This window comes from Geotrypetes seraphini, chromosome 10 (genome assembly GCF_902459505.1).
Source record: "Geotrypetes seraphini chromosome 10, aGeoSer1.1, whole genome shotgun sequence".
Classification (NCBI taxonomy): Eukaryota; Metazoa; Chordata; class Amphibia; order Gymnophiona; family Dermophiidae; genus Geotrypetes; species Geotrypetes seraphini.
The window spans coordinates 103,093,302-103,119,571 of NC_047093.1; the positions used below are offsets into that span (position 1 = coordinate 103,093,302).

General features: G+C 43.7%; 1 protein-coding gene across 3 annotated transcripts in view; it reads right to left on the bottom strand.

Annotated features, from left to right (window-relative positions):
* LRSAM1 (leucine rich repeat and sterile alpha motif containing 1) overlaps nucleotides 1–26,270 on the bottom strand; it is a 542,506-nt gene that overhangs the window by 230,648 nt on the left and 285,588 nt on the right. For all 3 annotated transcript variants that reach the window (XM_033960298.1, XM_033960299.1, XM_033960297.1), the window contains 2 exons: nucleotides 25,703–25,747; nucleotides 4,034–4,104 (listed from right to left, as the gene is read on the bottom strand). In XM_033960298.1, the coding sequence (XP_033816189.1) occupies nucleotides 4,034–4,104; nucleotides 25,703–25,747 (116 nt within the window). The remainder of the gene's footprint in view (nucleotides 1–4,033; nucleotides 4,105–25,702; nucleotides 25,748–26,270) is intronic.

A 26,270-nucleotide genomic window follows, 5' to 3' on the forward strand; every position in this document is an offset into this window, starting at 1 on the left:
GCTGCTAGGAGGGGAGGAGGGGAAGGGAAGAGAGTTACTGTTAGATAGGGGGAGGAGGGAAGGGGTACTGCTGGACAAGGGAGGAGGAAAAAAAGGAAGGAAACAGCTGGCAGAGAGATTAGAGGAGGGGAAGGGGTCAGGGAGGAATGGAGAGATCAGATGAGGGAAAGGGGAGAGACAGGAATGAGAAAGTAGAGAGAGATTGATGTTGGTAAGGGGGTCAGCAGAGAAATAAGAAGAGAGGGACAAAAATCTAATCTAATCTTCCATTTGTGAGTTGCACATGCCTAGACAGGCTCAAGGCGACAGATCAAAGAGGAAGGGGAAAGTAGGGGAAGGGGGCATGGAGAAGCAAGAGGAGGGACCTAAAAGTAGGGGATGCTATACAGAAATTAAGGCAGTTAATTGTCAAAGAAGTGAGTCTTCAGGTTTTTTTTTTTAAAATGTGGTGTAGTTTCTCTCTTTCCTGATAGCTTCTGGTAGGTCATTCCAGGTTTTTACACCCAAATAAGTTAGCATAGAGTGGAAAATTTGCTTGTAGTGGAGGTATTTTGTGGATGGCAGGTTTAGTTGGATTCTGTTAAGGAGTCTTTTTGATGTTGACCAAACAGTAGAGAATATTTGGATGAGAGGGGCTGCTGAGCTTCTGTACTGAAAATTATTCGGGATGATATTAGGAGCCCAGTATTGGCAAAATTCAAAAAAGCTCATTCCCCTGACGAAACTAAGTATAACAAAACAGGGGCCCTGTCGGGAGGTTGCTGAAGGGCGTCCATTGGATAATATTACTTGATTTTGAATAGACCTGGACCCTTTGACAACCTCAGTACCCTGCTTACTTGCCATATGGAAGAGATTCCTGCAGCAGATAAGTTTTATATTTTATTTCTTTGTTTTGAGTTTTTGCTAAGAAGATATTTGTAGCTATGGGAAGTTATATGCTACTTATCAATATTAGATTTTTACTCAAGTAAAGAATAAATTTGATGTGGAGTTTTTCTAGACCAAGTATGTGCTGCATCTTCAAACTTTTATTTTAAGTTGCTTTGTCCGGAGGATCTGTTTTCGATTAGATCCAACTGAGGTCTTTTCTCCACTTTTCAAAATAACTGCTTGGTATTTCTTCTTATAGGGATGTTTTCCTGAATGCATTGTAATACTGTAAGTTATACCTGCCATTCAATGCAGATTATACCCTCTATACCTTTTTTAGGACTGTATTAGAGAATGACACGGTGACAAAATTCATCACCGTTCCCGTCCCCGCGGATAACCACGGGAAATAATCCCATGTCATTTTCTAGTGTCTATTTCAACCTAAGTCCTTCTACACCAGCATTCTTCAAAGCAAAGCAAAGCAGTGGATGTGGCCATTCATACTCTGATTCTTCCCTCTCTCCTTAAAGAATGACATGAAGATGGTTTCCCGCGGTTATCCACGGGGACGGGAACGGTGATGAATTTTGTCACCGTGTCATTCTCTAGACTGTATCTACCATTCTCTCTATGGATAAGAGAGAAGACATTGTTTATCCATGTTAGCTGTCTAATGATATCAGCAACAGTGTTACAGTTTCACCATGCAATAAATGAGATTACAAAAATGTTTTGTATCAGTGGCACAACCACAGGTGGGCCCAGGTGGGTCATGGCCAGTGTTCCCGCTAAGCTGCGCTGGCGTGTGCTGGCGCACAAAATATTACATCGCAGCGCACAAGTTTCTCGTCACAGCGCACACACGCGTCGCAAAGGTAAGGGGAGGCTGGGGGAGGAATCGGACGTCGGGGTGGGGGTGCGAGGGTTCACGGAAGTTTCGCCCCCCACATTTCGCCCCCAGCAATTCGCCTCTCACATTTCGCCCCCCACATTTCGCCCCCAGGTATGTTTCGCCCCCGGAAGTTTCGCCCCCACACATTTCGCTCAGGCCAAGCGGTGGCGCGGCACCGCAAAAGGGGACAGAAGCGGTGCGAGTCCGGCGCTTGTCGTTCTCCTCGGGCGACGCCATACCTGCGCGTCCTCCTCGGAGCCTTGTTTTTTTCATCCGCTGCTAAGCACCGCCACCTGAAATGTGGCGTACCAAGGGGGGGGCGGTCCGACGGTGGGAAGCAGAGAGAGCATAGGGCAGTCGCGGCGGTGGCTTTGGAGCCTGTTTCCCCCAATGGTGGCAGCAGTGGCTTTGTGGAGGGTACGGCGAAAAAAAGAAAGAAAGGGGGCAGGCAGGGAGACAGAAGGGAAACAGAAAAAAAGAAAGGGGGCATCAAGAGAGAAAAAAGAAAGAAAGGGCAGGGAGAGAGGAAGAAAAAGTTAGGGGAGGGAATGAAGTCTGGAGGAGAGGAAGCATACAGGCTGAAAGAAGGGAAGAAAGATTGGATGCACAGTCAGAAGATGAAAGTGCAACCAGAGACTCATGAAATCACCAGACAAGGTAGGAAAAATGATTTTATTTTAAATTTAGTGATCAAAATGTGTCTGAATTTATATCTGCTGTCTATATTTTGCACTATGGCCCCCTTTTACTAAACCGCAATAGTGTTTTTTAGCTCAGGGAGCCTATGAGCATCGAGAGCAGCGCTGGGCATTTAGCGCAGTTCCCTGCGCTAAAAACTGCTATTGTGGTTTAATAAAAAGGAAGAGGGGTATATTTGTCTATTTTTGTATGGTTGTTACTGAGGTGACAATGCATAGAGTCATCTGCCTTGACCTCTTTGAAAAAAAACCCAGAATAGGAATAATAATTAACATTTTCTCAGCGTATAGTGTGCTTTGTGTTTTTTAATTTTATTATTGGTAGATCATTTTGACTTGGTCATTTTAAAGTAGCTCGCAAGCCCAAAAAGTTTGGGCACCCCTGAGCTAGAGCGTTGAAGCTGTGTATTTCTATTTTATCCCCCCTTTTACAAAACTGTGGAGCGTTTTTTAGCGCCAGCCTTGGTGGTAGCAGCTCTGATGCTCAGAATTCTATGAGCATCAGGGCTGTTACCACTGTGGCTAAAATCCACACTACAGTTTTGTAAAAGAGTGAGGGGTTAGTTTGTGATGACATATTCCATACTAGGTGAAGGTGTTTTCTGTGTTCTGTGTGTTCGAAAGACATGGTTTTCTGTTAGGATTGACGGTGTAGGATTGATCTGTGCTGGTCTGGCTTGTTTAGTTTTACAATGGGTGTATTGATATACTGCTCACTGCAATATGTAAGATGCTGCCTTTTCCTAGGTACTCATGTGTGACGTGTGGTTTGTTACTAAAAATCATGTTTTTCTTACAGATGGGGGGGGTGCCAAAAAATGATGGGCCCCGGGTGTTACATATGCTAGGTACGCCACTGTATGTAAAGCAAAAACTTTAAGTAAATTGTTATTCTTCTAAGTTTTGAGTATTTAACCCTCCCACAATCTCACGGGCACTCGTCCTCCGCGCCTGCTCACAAATTTGTGGAGTATGTAACTTGTCGCTCATGCATATTTTTTTCTGCACACACCTCATCAATCCTTAGAGGGAACATTGGTCATGGCCCATTCAAGATTCTGGAATTCTTGCTGTGGCTGACAGAGATTCCCAAGCCATGCCAGATGAAAAATATTGCCCCTCAGATAGACAGCACTCTTTTAAATGGCAGCTGTGACACTGTCCTCAAGTTGACGTGGACATCAGCTCCTTTGCACACGATCAGGTTTCATGTTTATACTTAGGTGACAACTAGGAGAGGGTGCCGTGACTGAGCTTGGAAGAATGTTGGCTTTTTCAAGGGGGAAAAGATCTTCAGATGGCAAGGTTTGGGGGATTCACCCAAGTTCAGATATTTATTGGGTATGCAGAGAGGTGGAGAGCAGAAAGTCGGGATGGGGGTGAAAGTAGGGATAATTTCATGCCCACTGATTTTGCACTTAGGCCCACCCGAAATTAGCCATATGGCTACACCACTGGTTTACATAATATAAAGGATGATGAGCAGGCAACTTGTAGCGTCTATTTTTGACAATATTTCTGGATAGAACACTATACTGGTACAATTTTTAGAACCCCTAAGACTTACCTGCAACTTCACGCTTCCGCAGGTTTTCTGTCTCTTCCTGTGTTATTGCAATGAGCTGTTCCATCTTTATTCTAAGAGACACACAAATTTATTTATACTCCAGTAATCAAACTCCATTTATGGCAGTGGTCTTCCATGCGTATGCGGCCCCCAAAGTTCTCTATTGTGGCCCTCAAACATTTGGCTGAAATGCTCTTCAAATCCTGTAAATGTGTTGATTTCAATTTTGCCTACCTGATATAGTAACTGCAAACAATCTCTTTAAGTGTGTTACTCAGGTATCTCATTTATGGAATTCGCTACTGCTGACAATCCAAAATAAACTGCGCTTTTAAAATATAAGCATGCAGTATTCAATCCTGGCAGAATTTTGCACAACTTTGCAATAAAAAACTTGTGCAGAATTCCCCAGGCACGCAGAAATACCTGTGTTCTATGCAGAATTATTCCCTCTCTGGGTCAGAATTGTGAAATCAATGCCGGCAACATCTTCGAGAACCTGCATTGGCTCTGCAGGCTTCCTTCTACCACATTCCCGCCCTTGATGAACCAAGGTAGAGGGAAGCCTGTAGAGCTGGCAGGTTGCCTCAAGAATTGGCATTGCTGAAGTACTGCTGGATTGTGGACAATGGGGAGAGAGTCAGAAGTTCTGGCTAGGGAGGACAGGGGTAAGAGAGGTGCTGGTTGGGGGGTGGACAGGCTCTATGTTTTCTCTATTATAATTTAAATGAAAATACTAGATTGTACTGAAATTCTACAATGTGAACCAAAACTAAAACCCAGATCTATGATCAACATAACTTCTACAAAACTGGTCAAACATCAATCGTTTTTCCTATACAGAAACCTAAATGTATGCTGACTAGTACAGTGGTACCTTGGATTACGAGCATAATCTGTTCCAGGAGCATGCTCGTAATCCAAAATGCTCGTTTATCAAAGCGAGTTTCCCCAAAGGAAATAATGGAAACTCGCTTTGATACGTTTCCACCCCCGAGGCCAGGGCGCTGCTCACCCCCCCCCCCCCCGCTCGCAAAGTCCCTCCCCCGCGTGATCCGGCACCCCCCGTGAGAACAGGCACCCCCCGCCCAACCAACTTTAACTCACCCCCCCCCTGTCTGGCACCGGCACGAGAACCGCTCCCCTCGCTCGCAAAGGCCCCCCCCCCCCCGCTCAAATCGACACCCCCCCCACGAGAACAGGAATTCCCCGCCCTACCCACTTTAACCCTTTGACACCGGCACGCAGCCCACAAGTGCCGGTGCCGCTTGAAGATCTTCTTCTTCCCAGTCTCTGCCGGCTTTGAGCATGCATCTGCGCATGCTCAAGCCCTTCTAATTCTCCCTCTCGCCGAGATGCTCAAAGCCGGCAGAGACTGGGAAGAAGAAGATCTTCAAGCGACACCGGCACTTGTGGGCTGCGTGCCGGTGCCAAAGGGGGGTGAGTTAAAGTTGGTCGGGCGGGGGGTTCCTATTCTCGCAGGGGGGGTGCCAATTCGAGCGGGAAGGGGCCCTTTGCGAGCGGGGGGGAGCGATGCCGGTTATCGGGGGGTGCTCGCAAATCGAGTCAACACTCGGTTTGTGAGACACGTTTTGCAAGAATGTTTTGCTCGTCTTGCAAAACACTCGCAAACCGGGTTACTCGCAAACCGAGGTTTGACTGTATTTCAAAATATTTTTAATCTTGGGGACAGTAAATGGTTTCCATGGGACCAGTTCTTTGACAGCTTGAACATTTTGTACCATTTGAATGGTTCTTGGTCTCCTGCTACCAGTCTTTTAACCAGTTGAACCTGCCTGTCTAAGAGGTTTCAAAAAGTTGTCCAAAGTGCATTTCTTCCAATATTTGGTTGGAAATTACCCAAAATTGTTGATATTTGACCTATTTTGTAAAATGCTGACCATAACAGGTATCTGGGTTGTTGTTTTTTTAGTTCACAATGTAGCCTGGTCTTCAGTTGTATAAATGCCATCTCCAACCCCAAAGATGCAGAGAGAAGTTTTTCATTGTTAAATTTGATATCTTCTGCTAGAACAGGGGTGTCAAACTCAATCACATGAGGGGCTGAAATCTAAAACATAGGCTAAGTCATGGGCCAAATTTTTGATTAAAATATTTAGGGGTCCTTTTATTAAGGTACACTAACTGATTTAGTGCACGCTAAAGATTAGCACACATTAAATGTGCACCTTAATAAAAGGACCCCTTGGCCTTAGTAGAAGTATAGGCTTACAACCTTTCTAACCCCACGCCGGCTCTGTGAGTTAAACAAAATAAATAAAAAAGACTTTCATCTCTCTTTTAGGTCCTAGTTCACGCTTGCTGTCTAACACCCGCTCTGGTAGGATACACATTTTAAATCTGACATATTGTAATCACAAAAAAGAAAATAAAATTATTTTTTTTACCTGTTGTGGTCCCAGGCTCTGGTTGACTTCTGATAACTTGTTTGCCAGGGTTTCCTGCCCATTTGTTGTTTCCTTCTTTCTCCGTGCTAACCATCCATCTCTGTCCTCCCTTTCCGTTTCCCTTCCCTCCCCCGGATGTCTGGCATCTTTCCCTTTTTTTGTCTCCATCCCCGCAGCTGCAGCGATGGACCCCACCATCCCCAGATCCACCATCTCTCCTTTTCTCAACTACCATTTGCTCCAGCATATCTCCCTCCTTCCCCACCATCCCAGGGTCCACCATCTACCCTCCTAACAAGTATCTCTATCCCTCCTCCACACAATCCTTTATGTCCAACTTCTCTCCCTTTCTGTTCCTTCCCTCCCTCCATCCATTGTCCCCATCTCTCTCCCTCTCCTCTGTTTTTAGACCCATTATTTCTTCCCCTCCCCACCTCAGTCCTGCATATGTATGTCTCTTTGGACCTCCCTTCCATGTATTTTTACACCAGGAACCTTCTCCCAAAACCTGCATGTTTTCCCCCTTCTTTCTAGCATCCTCCAGCTTCCCTTTCTCACTTTCAAAGCAGCCTGCAGAGGATCGCCGGTCAGCTGTAGTGATCCTAGCGGGCTGTCATCGGCTTCTGCAGCACATTTCCTCTGCCATGGTCCTGTCCCTCCTCTGACGTACATGACCGTGGCAGAGGGAACGTGCGGCGGAGGCTATGGCAGCCTGCTAGGATCGCTATAGCCAACTGGGGATCCTCTGCAGGCTGCTTTGAAGGTGAGACTGGGAAGCTGGAAGAGAAATGGTGGACAATGAGATGAAGGGAGGGAAGGAACAGGGTATTTTCTCGCAGGCCAAATTTAATTACCCTGTGGGACAAATTTGGCCCACAAGCCTGAGTTTGAAACCCCTGTGCTAGAAGAAAGTCACTGAGGGGAAGATTCTCTAATTTTTGTGGTAAAATCAGACAGGATGAAGTCACAGCTGCTACTGTAATGATTTCAAAAAGATGAATCATTCTTAAAAAACAGTGCACATGCTGATTGCTTGTGAGAGCGATCAATATACAGATCCCCCCGGCAGCAGGAGGGATGCTCACGCTCACCTTCTGCACCTCTGATGACCCCCCCCCCCCACGTTCCTCCAATGACCCCCCAACCCTCTACCTTATTCACAAGAGCCGGACAGAGGGATGCCTACTCCCTCTGGCCAGCAGGTCTGCCTCTTCAAAATGACAGGCCTTCCATTCCCCAGCACATCCTGGGATACACCAGGGAGGGGCCTAAGGCTCTGATTGGCCCATAGGTCCTTAACCAACCTGAGCCAATCAGAGCCTTAGGCCCTTCCATTTTGAACATAAGCAATGCCTCCGCTGGGTCAGACCTGAGGTCCATCGTGCCCAGCAGCCCGCTCATGCGGCGGCCCAACAGGTCCAGGACCTGTGCAGTAATCCTCTATCTATACCCCTCTATCCCCTTTTTCAGCAGGAAATTGTCCAATCCTTTCTAGAACCCCAGTACCGTACTCTGCCCTATTACGCCCTCTGGAAGCGCATTCCAGGTGTCCACCACACGTTGGGTAAAGAAGAACCTCCTAGCATTTGTTTTGAATCTGTCCCCTTTCAAATTTTCCAAATGCCCTCTTGTTCTATTATTTTTTGAAAGTTTGAAGAATCTGTCCCTCTGCACTCTCTCTATGCCCTTCATGATCTTGTAAGTCTCTATCATATCCCCTCTAAGTCTCCTCTTCTCCAGGGAAAAGAGTCCCAGTTTCTCCAATCTCTCAGCGTATGAAAGGTTTTCCATACCTTTTATCAGACATGTCGCTCTCCTCTGAACCCTCTCAAGTAACGCCATATCCTTCTTAAGGTACGGCAACCAATATTGGACGCAGTACTCCAGATGCGGACGCACCATCGCCCAATACAACGGCAGGATAACTTCTTTCGTTCTGGTAGTAATATCCTTCTTGATTATACCTAGCGTTCTATTCGCTCTCTTAGCGGCTGCTGCGCATTGTGCCGTTGGCTTCATTGTCATGTCCACCATTACCCCCAAGTCCCTTTCTTGGGTACTCTCCTTCAATAACATCCCTCCTATCGTACAGCTGTACCTCGTGTTTCTGCTTCCCACATGTAGTACTTTACATTTCTCAACCTTGAACTTCATCTGCCATCTCGTCGCCCATTCCCCTAGCTTGCTGGCTGCTGGGTGGAGGGTACAGTGCAGGGCCTCCTTCCCACTTCCGGGAAGGGGGGTGCATGTGTTGGAGGGGTTGCTTGACAGCAGTGGTGGAAGGGAGTAGGCATCTCTCCCACTGCCAGGAAGTTTCAGGGGGGGTTGCTTGGTGGCAGAAGGGAGTAGGCACATAAGATATGCCTATAATACACAAGCTCAAGCATGCTTATGTTCACCCCACCCCAAAATAAATAACTATATAATTTATGCGAATCATATATATATATATATATATATATATATATATATAATTTTTTTTTTTTTTATGAGCCACAGTAAAAACACAAGCCACAGATGCACTTTTTACAGTACCAGCACAAACCTCGACACTCCCAGACCAGTTGTTGATTTTTGGTTGCCAAAAGCCAACGCTGCGCTTGGAGAATCATTCAGTGATAATGAAGAATCACCTGGAGTTCTCATTTAAATATTGATGAGCCCATTTGCATGGCAGAATTAGAGACTGCTTGGAAGCTCGGAAAAGATCGGTAAGCCATTTTAATAATCTGCCACTAAAATACATACAAGCTAAACCAGCTTGAGCAGGTTTAGCGTCTGTGTTAAAGGCAAAGTTAAGTTTTGAGAATCTTCCCCTAAGTGAGAAAAATTTAAAGGCTCTTTGTTTTTTATAGTACAATGTAATGAAAATACTGAATTGTACTGAAATTCTTGATACTAATTAGCAAAAATATTGTTTAAATGTTGTCAAACTTGCAGAATTTTGATTTCTTTCCACAGAATTCTGATTTTTGTTGCACAGAATTCTGCCAGGATACTAATGTTTAATATACAGTCTGAACAAGCAGGTCAAGGCGGTTTACAAAACTAGTAGTATGTGTAAGCTTGAAATCTTTTAGTGGCACTCAGATTTCTCATATTCACACGCAAACCTTTACATGAAAAATATTGGAGACCATTGAATTATGGTATTACACTGTACTCACAGAGCTGGAACTAGGAACATAAAGCTTTGAGAAAAGTTCTCCTATGGAAGGGCAAGCAATGAAATATTTTTAAATAACTAAAAAAAACCCACATACAATGAAGGGGCAGGCAGTATCCAGAGTAACTCATGTGGTGTTGCATAAAATCAATAAGTTATAAAGTATGCACAGGTCTGGATTTCTAATAGCCATGGCTAAGAAACATCAAATCTCCAAAGCTGTTACTCTCATTACAGCTTCTGCCTCTGTCAAACTGAATGATTAATCCAAGGAGAGGGACTGCTTTCATATGAAAAATGTATGTACATTGAATCTCTCATGAAAAAAGAAGAATTAAGAGAGGAGGTGGCCAGACTAAAAGCATATGTGGCAACCAGAAATCCATCCAGGAAATGCATCTTGCAACATTGGGGATCTCCAGCAAAGGAGAAAGAGATATTGTGTAGAAAATGGACAATTGGACAGAGATAATCAGATCCTACAAAATCAACTCCCTAACTCCATCTTCTGTTGAACTGAAGAACCATTTTGCAGACCTGGAGGTAGAAGAGCTGAAAATATCTCAAGAACAAGAGGAAATAAATCTGAAAAATCCAACAGCTGCTGGATCAGTGACCAATAAGAAGTGAAAGGTAGTGATGTTTGGTGATTCTCTTCTGAGGGGTACAGAGGCATCCATCTGCTCATGGGACCTGATGTCTAGAGAGGTGTGCTATCTGTCTGGTGCCAAGATTCAAAATGTAGAAGAAAGTTTGCTGAGACTCATTAAACCTACTGACCACTATCCTATGCTGCTTATCAATATTGGCACAAATGATACTGCAAGGTATCTCACTAAACATATCAAACATGACTTCATAGCTCTGGGACAGACGGTGAAGCAGTTAGGTGCATATGTAGTGTTCTCATCAATCATTTCTGTTGAGGATAAAGGCCAAAAGAGGGAAACTCGCATCTTGGAGATGAATGTATTGCTACATGGATGGTGACAATGTGAACACTTTAGTTTACTAGATCATGGAATGATTTTCCAAGAGGTGTCCATCTATCAAAGAAGGGATAATGTGTCTTCAGTAATAGACTGGCTAATGAACTATTGGGGGACTAATGAGGGCTTTAAACTAAATTCACTAGCTATGGGTGAACAAATAATAATAATAATAACTTTATTTTTGTATACCGCATTACCATGGAAGTTCTATGCGGTTAACAGATGAAGAGACTGTACATTACAGCGAAGTTACACTTTTTTTTTTTTTTTTGGCATAGCTACATTTACATTTTCGGCGACGCTACATTTGCGGTGAAGTTATTTTTCAGGTCGGTTACTATTGCAGAGAAGTTACATTTGTTGTAAGTTGCATATATATAGCGGAGTTCATACAGTAGTGTTACATACGGCGGTGATATATACTGCGGAGTTCGATAAAGCCGAGCAGAGGCATTAAATAAGGGAGGTAACGAAGAAGGGGTGATTAGTTGGATAGGGTGATCCATTTTGTTAAGCCATTTGGTGGCTGACAGGATTGGAGGAGTCGAGAGTCTGAGGTAAGTCAAGGTCTGAGGAGGAGGTAAGGAAGAGGGGGGGGAGAGGTTAGAGGAATTTATCAAAAAGGTAGGTTTTGATTGCCTTCCTAAACATTTGGTAGGGGGGGGGAATTGGAGAAGTCATTAATAATCCTCAGGAATGTTAGACATCAAATAACTTTATAGAAATAAGGGAAAATTTGTACTATCTGGAGAACTTTGTATATCAATGTCTGTAGTATGGGAAACACATTTCTAGATCTAGAGATTCCAATAGTAGAAGCTGACATAGATTTAGTGACAGTTAGGGAGACATGATTCATGGAGAACCATGACTGGAATATAGTTATACCTGGCTATAATCTATTCAGGAAGGACAGAGTAGGGGAAAAAAATGGAAGAGTGGTACTTTATGTTAAGAAAAAATATTAAAGTACAGAACAGCATGACATAAGGTAAGGAAGAAGCATTGTGTGTTAACCTGGAAAGAGGGAATGGAAAGGAAGAATTAGGTTCTTACCTCGATAATGCTCTTTCCTGTAGAACAGCATATGATTCCTCATGGATGGACTCAAGAGTTGGATTATAGAAGGCATCAATCATTTTTCTCAGCTCATTCTCTTTGTCTCCCTGGGCAGTGCCCTCTCTCTTCAGTTCGTACCAAAGCAAGCAATAACCCCTAAAAGAGAAAATGATAACAAGGAGGGGTACAGGGGACTCCCCGATAACGTTAACTTTGCTCTGCTCTGCAATAGGAACAAAAAACAATAAACAGACATTGAAACTGAAAAAAAAGGTGAAACCAATTCACCACCTACAGCACTAACATTTCTATAGCTCTGTAAAAGCAGAGTACAGTGAGCAGTGGAACTCTAACCCACTGTCTTACAATAATTTTTTTTTTCTTCTATTTTGATTTGTCACCTCAAGATAGCGAAGAAGCACCCTTTGCACATCCAGCAACCTCAAAATCTTGTCCTGTTTATTTTTGCCTATGTGCTGAAATGCAGGTAATCTCACTTCCTGATTAACATGGAATGCTGAAACCTCCTTTGGCAAAAACTAACTAAACTAAACCTTAAGTTTATATACCGCATCATCTCCACGGAAGTAGAGCTAGGCAAGGTTTACAAGAACTTAAAAATGAGAAAGGGTAGGAAAAGGTTTACATAAGAAAAGCATGGTGTGCAAAGACACTCCTGCTTCTGTGAATCTGAGAAAAGGCCTCCTAGCCCTCCTAACCCAAGTGATTGCGACCAAAAACACTGTCTTCATTCAGATCCATGATAGACAATTCCAATAAAGGTTCATACAGAGCCTTAGTGAGGGCCCGTAATGTGATATTAAGATTCCATGTTAGGAATGGCACCCTCACCGGAGGGCGGAGCCTCAGTGCTCCCTTCAGGAACCTGGAAACATCTAGATGAGAAGCTAGAAATGCTCAATCTATTCTGGCCCGAAAGCTACTTGAAATTTAAGAGATCCCAAGCCCTTCTTTAATCCTTCCTGAAAGAACAAAAGGACCTCAGGAATGGAAGCTTGGGAAGGATCCAGCTGCTTATCCTTGCAAAAATGCTAAAAAATTTTTCCATGCTTTAGAATAGGCCAGTACTGTTGATGGTTTTCTAAAACTCAGGAGTCAATATCACCATCTACAAATATCCTTCCGGCTCTACGGTTGTGTGCTCCACAGCCACCCCATAAGACAAAGCATCCCAGATTGTCTAATACTATGGGCCCATTAGACGGGATTCCGTAATGCAGCAGTAGTCTGAGGCAGCTCTCCCACTGCAAGTGGATCAGATCTGCGTACCATGTGTGACACGGTCAATCTGGGCTATGATGACTGTCAATCCCTGATGGATTGTTTTTCTGCAAATGACTCGGCCTATCATTGGCCATGGTGGGAACACATACAGCACTTCTCTTGCCGGTCAAGGTTGTACGAGAGCGTTCATTCTGATTCCCGACTCAAATCTTAGACTGAAAAATTGAGAGGCTTTCTTGTTGTCTGCCGACACTGTAAGATCGAATGTCAAGCATTCCCAGCATCTCACAATGCATTTGAACATTCTTTGGGACAATGTCCATTCCTCTGGATCCAGTGTCCAACTGCTAAGGTAGTCAGCTTGGACATTGTCCACTCCAACTACATGCATCATTGTTATCACCTGTAGGAGGACTTCCGCCTACCAAAATGATTGGGCTTCCAGCTTCAGAGAAGAACAATTGGCTCCCTATTGCCATATGCCACCAATGTGGAATTGTCCCAGAATACTCTGAAAGCCTTGCCTTTTAACCATGTCTGGGAAAAAGAGGAGAGCTAACAAAATGGCTCTCAATTCCAGTCTGTTGATGGACCGTTTTCTGCAATGGCAGACATCGGCCTTGTAATAACCATCCCAGCAGTAGAAACTGGCATCTGTCGTTAGCATCACCCACATCTCTGTGCCCCTGTCATCCAGGCCAACTCCTTCTGGAGTGAATACAACTGAGGAGACAATATGCCAGCAGTGAGCTCTGCAGGGAGTGCAGGTGCACTCTTGCCCATGGAATCACCTCTATGGTCGCCATCATGGACCCCAGAACCCTCAGGTAATGCCAAGCCATAGGAGCTGGCTTCATAAGAACATAAGACCACTGCTGGGTCAGACCAGTGGTCCATCCTGCCCAGCAGTCTGCTCATGCGGCGGCCCCCAGGTCAAAGACCAGTGCTCTAAATGAGTCCAGCCTCACCTGCAAACATCCCAGTTTAGCAGGAACTTGTCCAGCTTAGTCTTGAAACCCTGGAGGGTGTTTTCCCCTACAACAGACTCCGGAAGAGCGTTCCAGCTCTCCACCACTCTCTAGGTGAAGAAGAACTTCCTTACGTTTGTATGGAATCTATCCCCTTTCAACTTTAGAGAGTGCCCTCTCGTTCTCCCTACCTTGGAGAGTGTGAACAGTCTGTCTTTATCTACTAAGTCTATTCCCTTCATATTTTGAATGTTTTGATCATGTCTCCTCTCAGTCTCCTCTTTTCAAGGGAGAAGAGGCCCAGTTTCTCCAATCTCTCACTGTACGGCAACTCCTCCAGCCCCTTAACCATTTTAGTCACTCTTCTCTGGACCCTTTCAAGTAGTACCGTGTCCTTCTTCATGTATGGTGACCAGTGCTGGATGCAGTATTCCAGGTGAGGGCGCACCATGGCCCAGTACAGCGGCATGATAACCTTCTCTGATCTATCCGTTATCCCCTTCTTTATCATTCCTAGCATTCTGTTCGCCTTTTTTGCCGCCACAGCACATTGTGCAGACGGCTTCATCAACTTGTCAATCAGAACTCCAAAGTCTCTTTCCTGGGAGGTCTCTCCAAGTACCGCCCCGGACATCCTGTTTTTGTGCATGAGATGTCAGTTTGCATGACTTGAAGAACCACTTGACCCTCTACTGTGTTGAACAGGATTCCCACATACTCCAGACACTGAGTTGGTTCTAGATGGCTCTTTCTGAAACGGATAATCCATCCAAGATTCTGTAAGAACTGGACTACCTAAGCAACTGCCTGGTGGCAGTTCAACAAGGACAGTGCTCTGATTAGTCAATCGTCTAAGTAAGGATGAACCTGGATTCCTGCCTTGCACAGATGGGCTGCTGCCACCACCATTACTTTGGTGAAGGTGCACGGCACATTGGCCAATCCAAAAGGCAGTGCCAAGAACTGAAAGTTTTTCTCTAGCACATAAAACCTGAGAAATTTTCTGTGATCTGGAAATATGTTTTCAACGCTGCATTGACTGCCTTGAGATCTAGGATTGGCCTCTAATCATCTGAGTGTTTCTTGGGCATGAAAAAGTATATAGGGTATTTCCCTGAGCTCTATGGCTCCAATCTGCAACAACTATTGCACTGTCACTCTGACTTTGGCAGCCTTCTCCGGTCTTCCTATCAGAGAGTGCAAGAAGAGGTCCCAGAGTGGGTGATAAAATTTGACCATGTAGCCTGTTCGAATTACGTCCAGTATCCACTGGCCTGAAAACATCTGCACCCAAATCTTCCAGAACTCTGAAAGTCTCCCTCCTATGCAGGGGAGCTCGGAGGCTGACCTGGCGCCATTGGGACTTTTTAAAATTGGCTGCTGAGCATGAACTAGATGTCTGAGTTCTCTTGGAGCTATCAAACCTTTAACTAGATCCTTGATAGAAAATGCAAGCAACCACTTCGGTTTTAGAAAGAGCAAAAGATATAAGCTAAGTACTTTGATTTCTTGAGTATTTATGGAGTTTAAAATCAATTAAGAGTTATTTCTGACACACAAGCACTTTTTAGCTCTTGAGAAGCATTGAATCTTTGAAGTAGTAAATTATGAAGTATCAAATTAATTGAAAAGCTTTGAATCAACTGAAAATCAATTGAAACTTGTTTACAGCACTGAAGCACTTTTTTGAAGCACCTTAAAGCACCAGTATACTTTAATAAGTTAAAGCACTTTTTTGCTATCGGTTCTGAGTGTTGAGATGAATTGTTCTTTTTAACAGTTTTTTAGAGAACCCCTAACCAGTCATGAGATATTTTTGAGCTACAAAGGTTTTAAAAAATTTGATGATGTGTTTAAGATTAATATTAGATTAAATAATAAGATATTAATGAAGAATAAATTAAGGGATTGTTAATATATCAATGGATTCTTAATAAAATAATGTAATGAATTTATATGGTAAATATGGTAGGGAGGACGGGCTCAAGCTGGCAATGTCATCAGGAGTAAAGAGATAAGACTCTTTCTTCTTTTGGAAGAAATTCCAATGTGGGACAATCACTCCGCATTCTGAGGCTTGTTCCCATCAGTTTAATTTAATTTGGGTGAAATTATGGTTTAAAAAAGACAGTTCAGCCTCTTTATAGTTAACTATTTAATTAACCATTTAGTTTTCTAATTTATTGAGGTTTCTGTGGACCCATAATGCTGAGGTTTCTCCGGAGTGTCACACCTGTGCCCTCAAAGAGCATAAAGGGCAGTCAGGTAGCGACATATTGCTCCAATCTGGCATGGTACCTTTAGAATTAGGGTGCCTTTTAAATTGGTTACCACTAGGCAGTTGCCAATCTTAGTTTATCTCCAAGGTTCCTTTAAAGGACACCATGTAGTCAGAATGGCCTTGGTGAAAAATCATAAGCTTTATTTGGCCACTGGCCTTAAAATCATAGTCCATCAGGTTTCAATGTGAGCATGAAAATATAACCAAAATAAAAGGTTCCTCAAAACAAACTTTAACTCAATTACCAGCTCTGGGCTTTAGTAGGCAAATTATATACAGTCCTCTTCACCAGAGTCTTAAGGTTAGGCTTTTATTATGCAGAAAAAAGAATACAATCCTTTAGCTTAAATGTTTCACTGTTGTACACCAGCTGAAATAAGCGGCTCCCTATTTCTGAGCTGCAAGATATAGAAGTTTATGGCAGTGATTAATGAGCCATGACTACTGGGCTGCTGGTACAGGTAGCCATGAGAAAGAGACAGAATCATTTATACTTCTGGGAAGCAGGTTCCTTAGCAAGGCACACACAGCTTTAAATCATTCAGAGAAAAAACATAGCAGTATTACACTCAGAAGTCCTCAATACATTTCTGAGAAGCAGGCAGGCTAAATGCAATTAACAGGTTGCTATAGTAACCACTATCAGCTGGGGTTTTCACACGGAGATCTGTTAACAGTGAATCCGAGAAACAAACAGGCTGAGTTTCCTGCTCAGCGTTTGGTTTAATTTAGTCACCGTTTTGGTACAGTGAAGGATACTGTCCCTTTGCTTAGAAACATAGAAACATCGAAAGTGACGGCAGAAAAGGGCCAAGGCCCATCGAGTCTGCCCACTCCATTGACCCACCCCCCTAGTTAATTGCTCTCTGATGTCCTTTTCCCTCGAAGAGATCCGACATGAGCATCCTAAATGATCTTAAAAACTTGCATGCTGCTGGCCTCAACCACCTGTACTGGGAGCCTATTCCAGCTGTCCACCACTCTTTCAGTGAAGAAGTACTTCCTGATGTCGCCATGAAACTTCCCGCCCTTTATTTTCAGCGAGTGTCCTCTTGTGGCCGAGGGTCCCCTAAGAAGGAAAACATTATCTTCTACCTTGATGCGACCAGTGACATACTTAAACGTCTCAATCATGTCCCCTCTCTCCCTACGTTCTTCGAGAGAGTATAGCCGCAATTCGTTCAGCCTTTCTTCGTATGATAGATATTTGAGCCCCGAGACCATCTTGGTGGCCATTCGCTGTACCGACTCGATTCTCAGCACATCTTTGCGGTAATGTGGCCTCCAGAATTGTACGCAGTACTCCAGATGAGGCCTCACCATGGTTCTGTACAAAGGCATTAGGACGTCGGGCTTCCGACTAACAAAACTTCTCCGGATACAACCCAGCATTTGCCTAGCCTTAGATGAAGCCTTCTCCACTTGTTTGGCCGTTTTCATGTCATCGCTGATGATCACCCCCAAATCCCATTCTGTGGCAGTCCTTGCTAAGGTTTCTCCATTCAATGTGTATGTTCTGCACGGATTATTGTTGCCAAGGTGCATGACCTTGCATTTGTTAGCGTTGAAGCTAAGCTGCCAGGTCGAGGATCACTATTCCAACAAAAGCAGGTCTTGCGTCATGCTGTCGGACAGATTGTCGTTACTCACAATATTACATAGTTTGGCATCATCAGCGAATAATGTTATTTTACCTTGAAGTCCTTGAGTCATGTCTCTTACAAATATGTTGAACAGGATCGGGCCCAAGACTGAGCCCTGCGGCACCCCACTGGCTACCTCCGATGTTTTAGAGATGGTACCATTAACAACCACCCTCTGAAGTCTACCACTCAGCCAATCGTGAACCCATGCTGTAAGTGTTTCACCTAATCCCATCGATTTCATTTTGCTCAATAGCCTGCGGTGGGGGACGCTATCAAAAGCTTTGCTGAAGTCCAAGTACACGACGTCTAGGGACTCTCCCAAATCCAGTTTCCTTGTTACCCAGTCAAAGAAACTGATGAGATTGGATTGACAGGACCTACCCTTGGTGAATCCATGTTGGTGGGTATTGCGTAGTTCCTCCTCGTCTAGTATCATGTCCAACTTGCGTTTGATGAGTGTCTCCATGAGTTTACTCACTACCGATGTGAGACTTACCGGTCTGTAATTCGCAGCCTCTGTCCTGCAACCTTTTTTATGCAGAGGAACGACGTTAGCTATTTTCCAGTCCATAGAGGAAAAATGCAGAAAACTTTACAGTCCAAAATTAACCTCTCTGGTAACCCACACAGTCTGTTTACCAGAGGAAAAAAAAAAACAGCCATGGAAAACATCCAAAAGAGTCACGCTTGTTTCAAGCCACTTCTATTTGTTCTGGCCAAATCTCAGCTGTAGCATTGCTGTCTTCCCATATCATATCCTCACTCAGCTCTGAGGAACATACTCCTGAAGGAAGGCTTCCTTCACCTTGCTCATTAGAGAATGACACGGTAACAAAATTCATCACCGTCCCGTCCCCACGGATAACCGCGGGAAATAATCCCATGTCATTTTCTAGTGTCTATTTCCATCTCAATCCTTCTACACCAGCACTCTTCAAAGCAAAGCTTGAGGGTCAGTGATTGTGGCAATTCATACTCTGATTCTTCCCTCTCTCCTTAAAGAATGACATGAAGATGGTTTGCCGCGGTTATTCGCGGGGACGGGAATGGTGATGAATTTTGTCACCGTGTCATTCTCTATTGCTCATCTCTCATTTGCCAGTCAGGCCTGCCTGCCTGGTCTGGGGTAAACTTCCTGTCTCTCCTCCTGTCCTGTCCTCCTCTGCTCTCTGCTGAGCCTAGCTTTAAGCTGAGGAAAAAAAAACACACACCCCTTGGCTTCAGTGGGGGGAAGGACTTTCCTTCCTCAGCCTGGGACATTTCTCTGAGGGAAAACTGTCTGTCTGTTTTCTGCCTTACAGGAACTAGATAATAGTAGGGCAGAGATTTCCTGCTTTGCTTTGGCATTGCCTTAGGTAAGGCAAAGCTTTCCTGTTCTGTCTCAGTCTCATCTTCACTATATAGGGTAGTCAACTAAATTTCTGTCATGGCCTCTGACTTGGTCTGCCCTTCTACACCGGGGTTTATATGTTTTCCTATATTTTCCTGTGATAAACCTCAGGGTTCCTGTAGGTTTATCACAGGAGACAAGCAGGGGGATATGCAGCCCCATTTGATTGGTGAAGTCTCTGACTGAGCCAATGATGTCGGTACTCCCTCCCATAGCTATGAAAAGCTTTTGAGCTTACTGAGCATGTGCAGGATTGCCTACTCCTCAAGTCCCCTCCCCTCCAACTATCAGTTTTTTTCTGACCCACTCCTTAACAGTCGTGGTTCTCTCTCCTTCTAAAAAAATAAATAAGAAAATTTAAGACTTTTTAGTCAGAAAGCATTTGCATTAGGGCAGTCTGTGTAAATAAATAAATAAATAAAACAAGCTTTTCCTTGTTCTGTGACAGCCAGTTGGGAAACCACGTTCTCAGACGGCGGTTGCTAGGACCACAAAGACTCTTCAGGATGTCTGTACACCGGCAAAGAAAAAATACCGGCAAATCAGCTGACTTCTTCAGTTCCCTTCCCTCAGGGCCCCGCTTCAGTTCCGGTGGGGGAGGGTAGCATAAACCCACCAGAGCTGATGAATCATAAAGGTTCAGCCATAGTGGCGTTTACTAAGAAAGGGAAGAAGGGACTCCTGGCAGTAAAGAGGCATGTCACTCCTTCTCCACCGTCAGCAATGGCTCTGACACATCCTACTGACAAGGCTTCAGTGAACAGCATCACAGCGGCTTGTTCATTAAAGGGGATTCACGCAGGCCCAGCTGCAGACTCGCGGCCCTCCCCCCTGCTTTCCCTCATAGCTTTACCTGCAGCATTTGGATCAAGGCAGGTGACGCTGACTTCCAAATCCAAACGGGGCACTTCTTCACTGGGCATGGCACAGTCACAGGTACCTCCTAAACAGCCCTCTCTCCTTTAGTACTTAAGAACATAAGAAATGCCTCTGCTGGGTCAGACCCGAGGTCCATCGTGCCCAGCAGTCCGCTCACGCGGCGGCCCAACAGGTCCAGGACCTGTGCAGTAATCTTCTATCTATACCCCTCTATCCCCATTTCCAGTAGGAATTTGTCCAATCCTTTCTTGAACCCCAGTACCGTACTCTGCCTTATAACGTCCTCTGGAAGCGCATTCCAGTTGTCCACCACACGTTGGGTAAAGAAGAACTTCCTAGTACAAACTGTTCCTTCTCCTGATACTCAGCCACAGGAACATTTCAAAATTTTGGTACAGTCTCTAATTCTGTCTGTCCTCGACTACTGTAATATTGTCTATTTTGCATGATTTAAGAAAAATTTACAATGTATTTGATTAGTTCAAAATATGGCAATGCGCTTAATTTTTGGTCTGAAGAAATATGATCACATTAGCCCGTTTTATCGCCAATTACATTGGTTGCCTTTTGATGCATGTGTTTAAGTTTGGTTGTCTTTGCTTTAAATCTCTTTTTGGTTTGGCTCCAGGATATCTAGCCTCTCAATTTAATTTTTATATCGCATCAAAAAACATATATCGCATCGTAATAATCTAATGTTTATGTATCCTTCAGTTAAGGATTGTCGTTACAAGAAATTTTTGAATAGAACATTTACCTTTCAACTAGGCAAACTGAACTTTTGGTTAAGCCCGCTTATTTGTCAGATTCTTATAACGTTTTTAGAAAATTTTTTAAAATACACTTGTTTGATAAGTTTGTTTAAATAATTATGTAAGCTTCTTCTTGTCATTCATTTTTAGCAACCTGATGTATCTTTCACTGATTGTACAGTTCTTTGTTGTTAACCGCCTGGAACTTTGTGGTTGGGCGGTATACAAGAATAAATGTATTATTATTATTATTATTTTTCATCCGAGGCCTAAGCCCCAGGAACATTTCCCATTCGAGGCCTAAACCCCAGGAAAATCCCATTCGAGGCCCTAAGCTGCAAGAATTTTCCTCTTCTGAGGCCCTAAGCAGCAGGAATCTTCCTCCTCTGAGGCCCTATGCCCCAGGAATCTTCCTCCTCCGAGGCCCTGTGCCCCAGGAATCTTCCTCCTCTGAGGCCCTGTGCCCCAGGAATCTTCCTCCTCTGAGGCCCTGTGCCCCAGGAATCTTCCTCCTCTGAGACCCTAAGAAAAAAAAAAACAAGAGAGAGCAGAGCCCTGGAATCCCAGCGAGGATAGCGTATCAAGGAGCAGGTGATGATCAATAGTATCAAAGGTGGTAGATAGATTGAGAAGGTTGAGGATAGAGTAGAGGTCTTTGGATCTGGCTAGGAACAGGTTGTTAGAAACTTTATTAAGGGCAGTTTCTGTGGAATGCAGCAGGTGAAAACCTGACTGAAGCAGATAAAGAATAGCTTGGGATGAGAGGAAGTCCAGGCAACAGTAGTGAACAGAACGTTCAAGTAACTTGAATAAGAAGGGGTGGAAAGAGATTGGGCAATAGTTGGAGGGGCATATGAGATCTAATGAGTGTGTTTTGAGGAGGGAGTGTGACAACAGCATGTTTGAAGTCATCAGGAACAGTTGCAATGGAGAGTGATAGGTTGAGGATGTGACATATGGGAGGGATGACAAGGGCATGATTAATTCTTCGAGCACCTCTAGACACACAAGTACACTGGGCCCCCTAGACCTGCCCCGGCTCCATTTATTTACCTGTTTTCTTATTTACTTCTTTATTTCCACTTGTATTTCTTTTTTCTTTTATTTTAAAATTCAAAACAAGCAACAAAGATTACCATACCAGTGCCAGTGTACAGTTTCAGTTCTATGCAAGCCCCAAACATCTCTGAACAAATCCCACCTCTTTCCCACCTACTTGCCCAGGACTTTAACTCTGATCCCTTTCCATATGTATATAAAAGTGTTTAAATGCATTGTAAATCAGTAATACTATCTGAAACATAGGTCTATATTAATAACCAAGTTTGCAACTCCTCTTAACTGCCTCCCTCTGTCGTCCAACTGTAACCTATATGTATGTATAAACAACTAAATCTGTAATTGCTCTAGTATGTTCCACTCCAAGTATGTTAACTTATAACAAAACATCAAGGCAAGCGGTCCACCAAAGAATTCATCGTGGAACAAAAGAAGATCAGCAGACAATAAGGAGATTCAAATCTAGTTTATTCAAGGTGCTCCCAAAAACCATGCCTGATGCATTTCGCCAAACAAGGCTGGTCAAAGTTAACAGAAAACTATGTCTTTTATACACACAGAACACAGAACCACCATCACCCAGTATGGAATAAGTAATTACAAACCCCTCCACCCTTTTTTTACAAAAGCACGGAAGAGGTTTTTAGCGCTGGCTGGCGGGCTAAATGTTGTGTGCTGCTCTGATGCTCATAGGAATTCTATGACCGTCAGAGCAGTGCAGAGCATGCTGGCTGGTTTAACAAACTGAAGGAACAGTACAGTTTAGAGGGTGAAGAACTTGTGTGCACAACAGCTTTGCTGTGGTCGATGAACCAAAGGTATAGGGGTTTTTGGTATGCTTTGCTCTTCTCCAATATTCAGCTAACATTGGACTAGGACTCGAGCACGAGTTGATGGCAGGATATACCGATGCTCCTTCTAGGGACAGATAGTCCGCATTGCTCTGGGCCTTCCCAGTGCAATGTTCCACCTTGAAGCAATAGGTTTGTAGCATCAGATACCAGTGCATAAGGTGGGCATTCAAATTCTTCATTTGTTGTGTCTGTGGTCCATTTGGCCGACAGACACTCCTTCTCGATTGTAGAGCATTGTTGTTTCATTCATGTCAGGTTTCGGTTTAGGTACAGTACGGGATATGCCAGATGTTCCCTTGGCTTTGGTTTAGCACTGCTCCTAGCCCTGTCCCAGTTTGCAGGAAAAACTCCTGCTTTAAGTCAACATTTTTAAGAATGGGTTTCTAGCATAGGGCAGTTTAAAGTTCCCTAAAGGCTCGTTCTGTGTCCACATTCTAACCCAGTTTATTTGGATAGGCTTTTTGTAACAAATCTGAGTCAAGTTGCTTTCTCTGCAAAGTTAAGTATGAATTTTCAATAGTAATCATCCCTAAGAAATGTTTCAGTTGTTTCTTGGTGGGTGTAGGTTCACTTGAATGGCCTCTACCTTGGAGGGCACGAGTTTAACCCATCTATTTCCTAAGTGAAAATACAGGTACTGTACTACTTTCTGACTGAATGAGTATGTTTTGGGGTTAGCTGTGAGGTTTGCCCTGCGAAGGGCAATACAGGTGGCTGTGAGATGTTGCACATGTTGCTATCAATTCTTCATATGAGGAAAGACTAAAAAGGTTAGGGCTTGGAAAAGAGAAGGCTGAGGGGAGATATGATTGATGTCTACAAAATCTTGAGTAGAGTAGAACGGGTACAAGTGGATCGATTTTTCACTTCATCAAAAATTATAAAAACTAGGGTACACTTGATTAAATTACAGGGAAATATTTTAAAACCAATAGGAGGAATAGTTAAGTTCTGGAATGCGTTGCCAGAGGTTGTGGTAAAAGTGAATAGGGAGCTAGTTTTAAGAAAGGTATGGACAACTTTCTGGAGGAAAAGTCCATAGTCTGTTATTAAGACATGGGGGAAGTCTCTGCTTACCCTAGATTGGTAGAATGGAATGTTGCTACTCTGGGTTTTGGGCTAAGTACTAGTGACCTGGATTGGCCACCATGAGAACGGGCTACTTGGCTTAATGGACCATTGGGCTGACCCAGTACGGCTATTATGTTCTTATGACACTGTCAAGGTATGTCTTGGCATAGGCGGAATGAGGTCATTGGATAATATTCATAACTCACTAGAAAGTAGTGGGTGCTCCATGTAACCCAAAGGGTAGGGCCCTGAATTGATATAACCCTCAATGAGTTATGAATGCAGGGCTCATCCAAAGGGATTTGCCAGTACACTTAGGTGAGATCTAGAGCCGATAAGTACTAAGCTTCCCCTAGATCTTTGATCATTTTGTCTACCCAGGTTATCGGGTAGCATCAAACCAGGATATGGCATTGACAGCTCAGAAATCAACATAGAATCGTGTGGACCCATTGAATTTTGGCACCAAGACTATTTGGCTGGCCTATTCCCCGTTGGACTCTTCGATGAATCCTAGTTTGAGCATATCCTCTACTTCTTGTTCGACCTCATATTTTTGCCTCCAGCAGTCTATAGAATTTTGTTCTATTTGGCTAGAAGTAGATTCAATATCATGTACCTCGAACCGGGACCATCCTGGTGTAGGCAATAAAACATTCTTAAAGTGTTGAAGCAACAGTTGTAGTTGATTCTTCTGCATACCGTTAGGGTCTCTCTAATCTTCACCTGTGGTTTTTCTTGTAAGGTTTTTATCTCAGGTCCTAGGTTTACCTTGTCCTCTGCCCCCAGGGTACTGATTATTCCTTAATGGTCTACCTAGGGTTTCAGCAGATTGATGTGATAGACTTGATTTTATCCTCTCCCCAGATCTATTTTATATGTGACAGCCCAGGGCAGCTGCCCTGTTTGCCTTCCCCTAATGCCGGTGGGCCCACCTGATGTTTTTGTGCCAGAAGCAAGTGCCTAATGGGCCTACACTTTAATCTGGCCCTGCTGTTATCTGGATTCTGGCATGCTATGTAATGGGTGGGCCTGGGGTCACTGTCCTAGAATCCAAATTCAGAAATGCATGAATTGAGAGTGTTCTTGAATTAGAGTGTATCTTTTCCTATTGAAATTATGGAGTTCTTGTTACTCATTTTATATATAGTAAACCACTTTGACATACTCCATGTATAAGGTAGTATATTAAACCTTAATAAACAATATAAGATAATACCTTTTTATGAGACTAATTTCTAGCAGTGGTAAAGCTACATGGTGGGAGGTCTCAAGGATCTGTCCCACTACCACCACTTTGGGCTCAGGCCCTCTTCAAAATTGTGACACCAGAGTCATGGCTGAGAGGGATGCCCAAGCTGTCAGTCAAACAGATTCTCTGCTGCAACCATGCCCATACTGCTGAAGCAGCAAGGAAGCTGGCAGGGTGCTCCAGCTGCTGGTGCTGGCACTTTTGTGCATGCTCAGTTTATGCACTGAACTGTACATGGATGGAAGTGCTGGCATCAGAAGCTACAGACCCTGCCAGCTTCTTCACTGTTTCAACAGCTCCGGCAGAGAACCTCTTCCATTATTGAGGCTTCAGCATCACCACCAGCAAAGGTATTAATCAGGGAGGTGGGGGTGAGGAGAATTGACAGGAAATATTTTGCCCTCTCCCAAATTAAGTTCTGGCTATAGCACTGGTTTCTAGGAGTTAACACTCCCTTCCTCAGATCCAGTGCTGTTCATATTTGTTTCTGCATATTTGTTATGAGAATAATTGCACTTACACTGACACCTAATCCCTTTAAATGATGGGTTATTGATTGTCAGGGGAACATTAGCAGGATTTCTATCAATTCTAAGGTGCTTAACATAATCTGTTTTCTTTCAAGTTCTTGTGAACTTAGTACTTACCTTTCATCTTCTAATGACTTTAAGACTTCAGAGTTCTTTTTCTGCCTATAAGATAAAATGAAACAGTTGAATGTTGAGCTGGATACAAGATGCTCAGTATGAGACAACTCATTAAATTCAGGATTAAAAAAAATATGGTCAAAAACTATGTACTGAGTTTGGTAAATAAAATTAATTATATCCTAAGTTTAAACATGCATCTCAGAGGTCTGTGTTAGAATAGTACAAAATGTGATCACTTTTGTTGTAATAGAAAACCTCATTATCCCCTTCCCACTGTGATGATGCACCCAAGTAAAAAACAACCTAAATATAATGGTCCTAGACAAGCACTCCAACCCCCACTCAGACCTGCTAGCCTGCCAACTCTCTAGTGACTCACTCAAAGGCACTATAACCTGCATCTTCTGCTACTTAGCTCCAGAAAAATGGAACGCCACAAAACACGAACTTGAAGATTTCATCTTCCGGAATTCACTAACCTCAACACATAATCTGCTCCTCGGAGACATAAACCTCCACCTAGAAGACCACACCTCCAAACAAGTCGATGGCATACTCTCATACC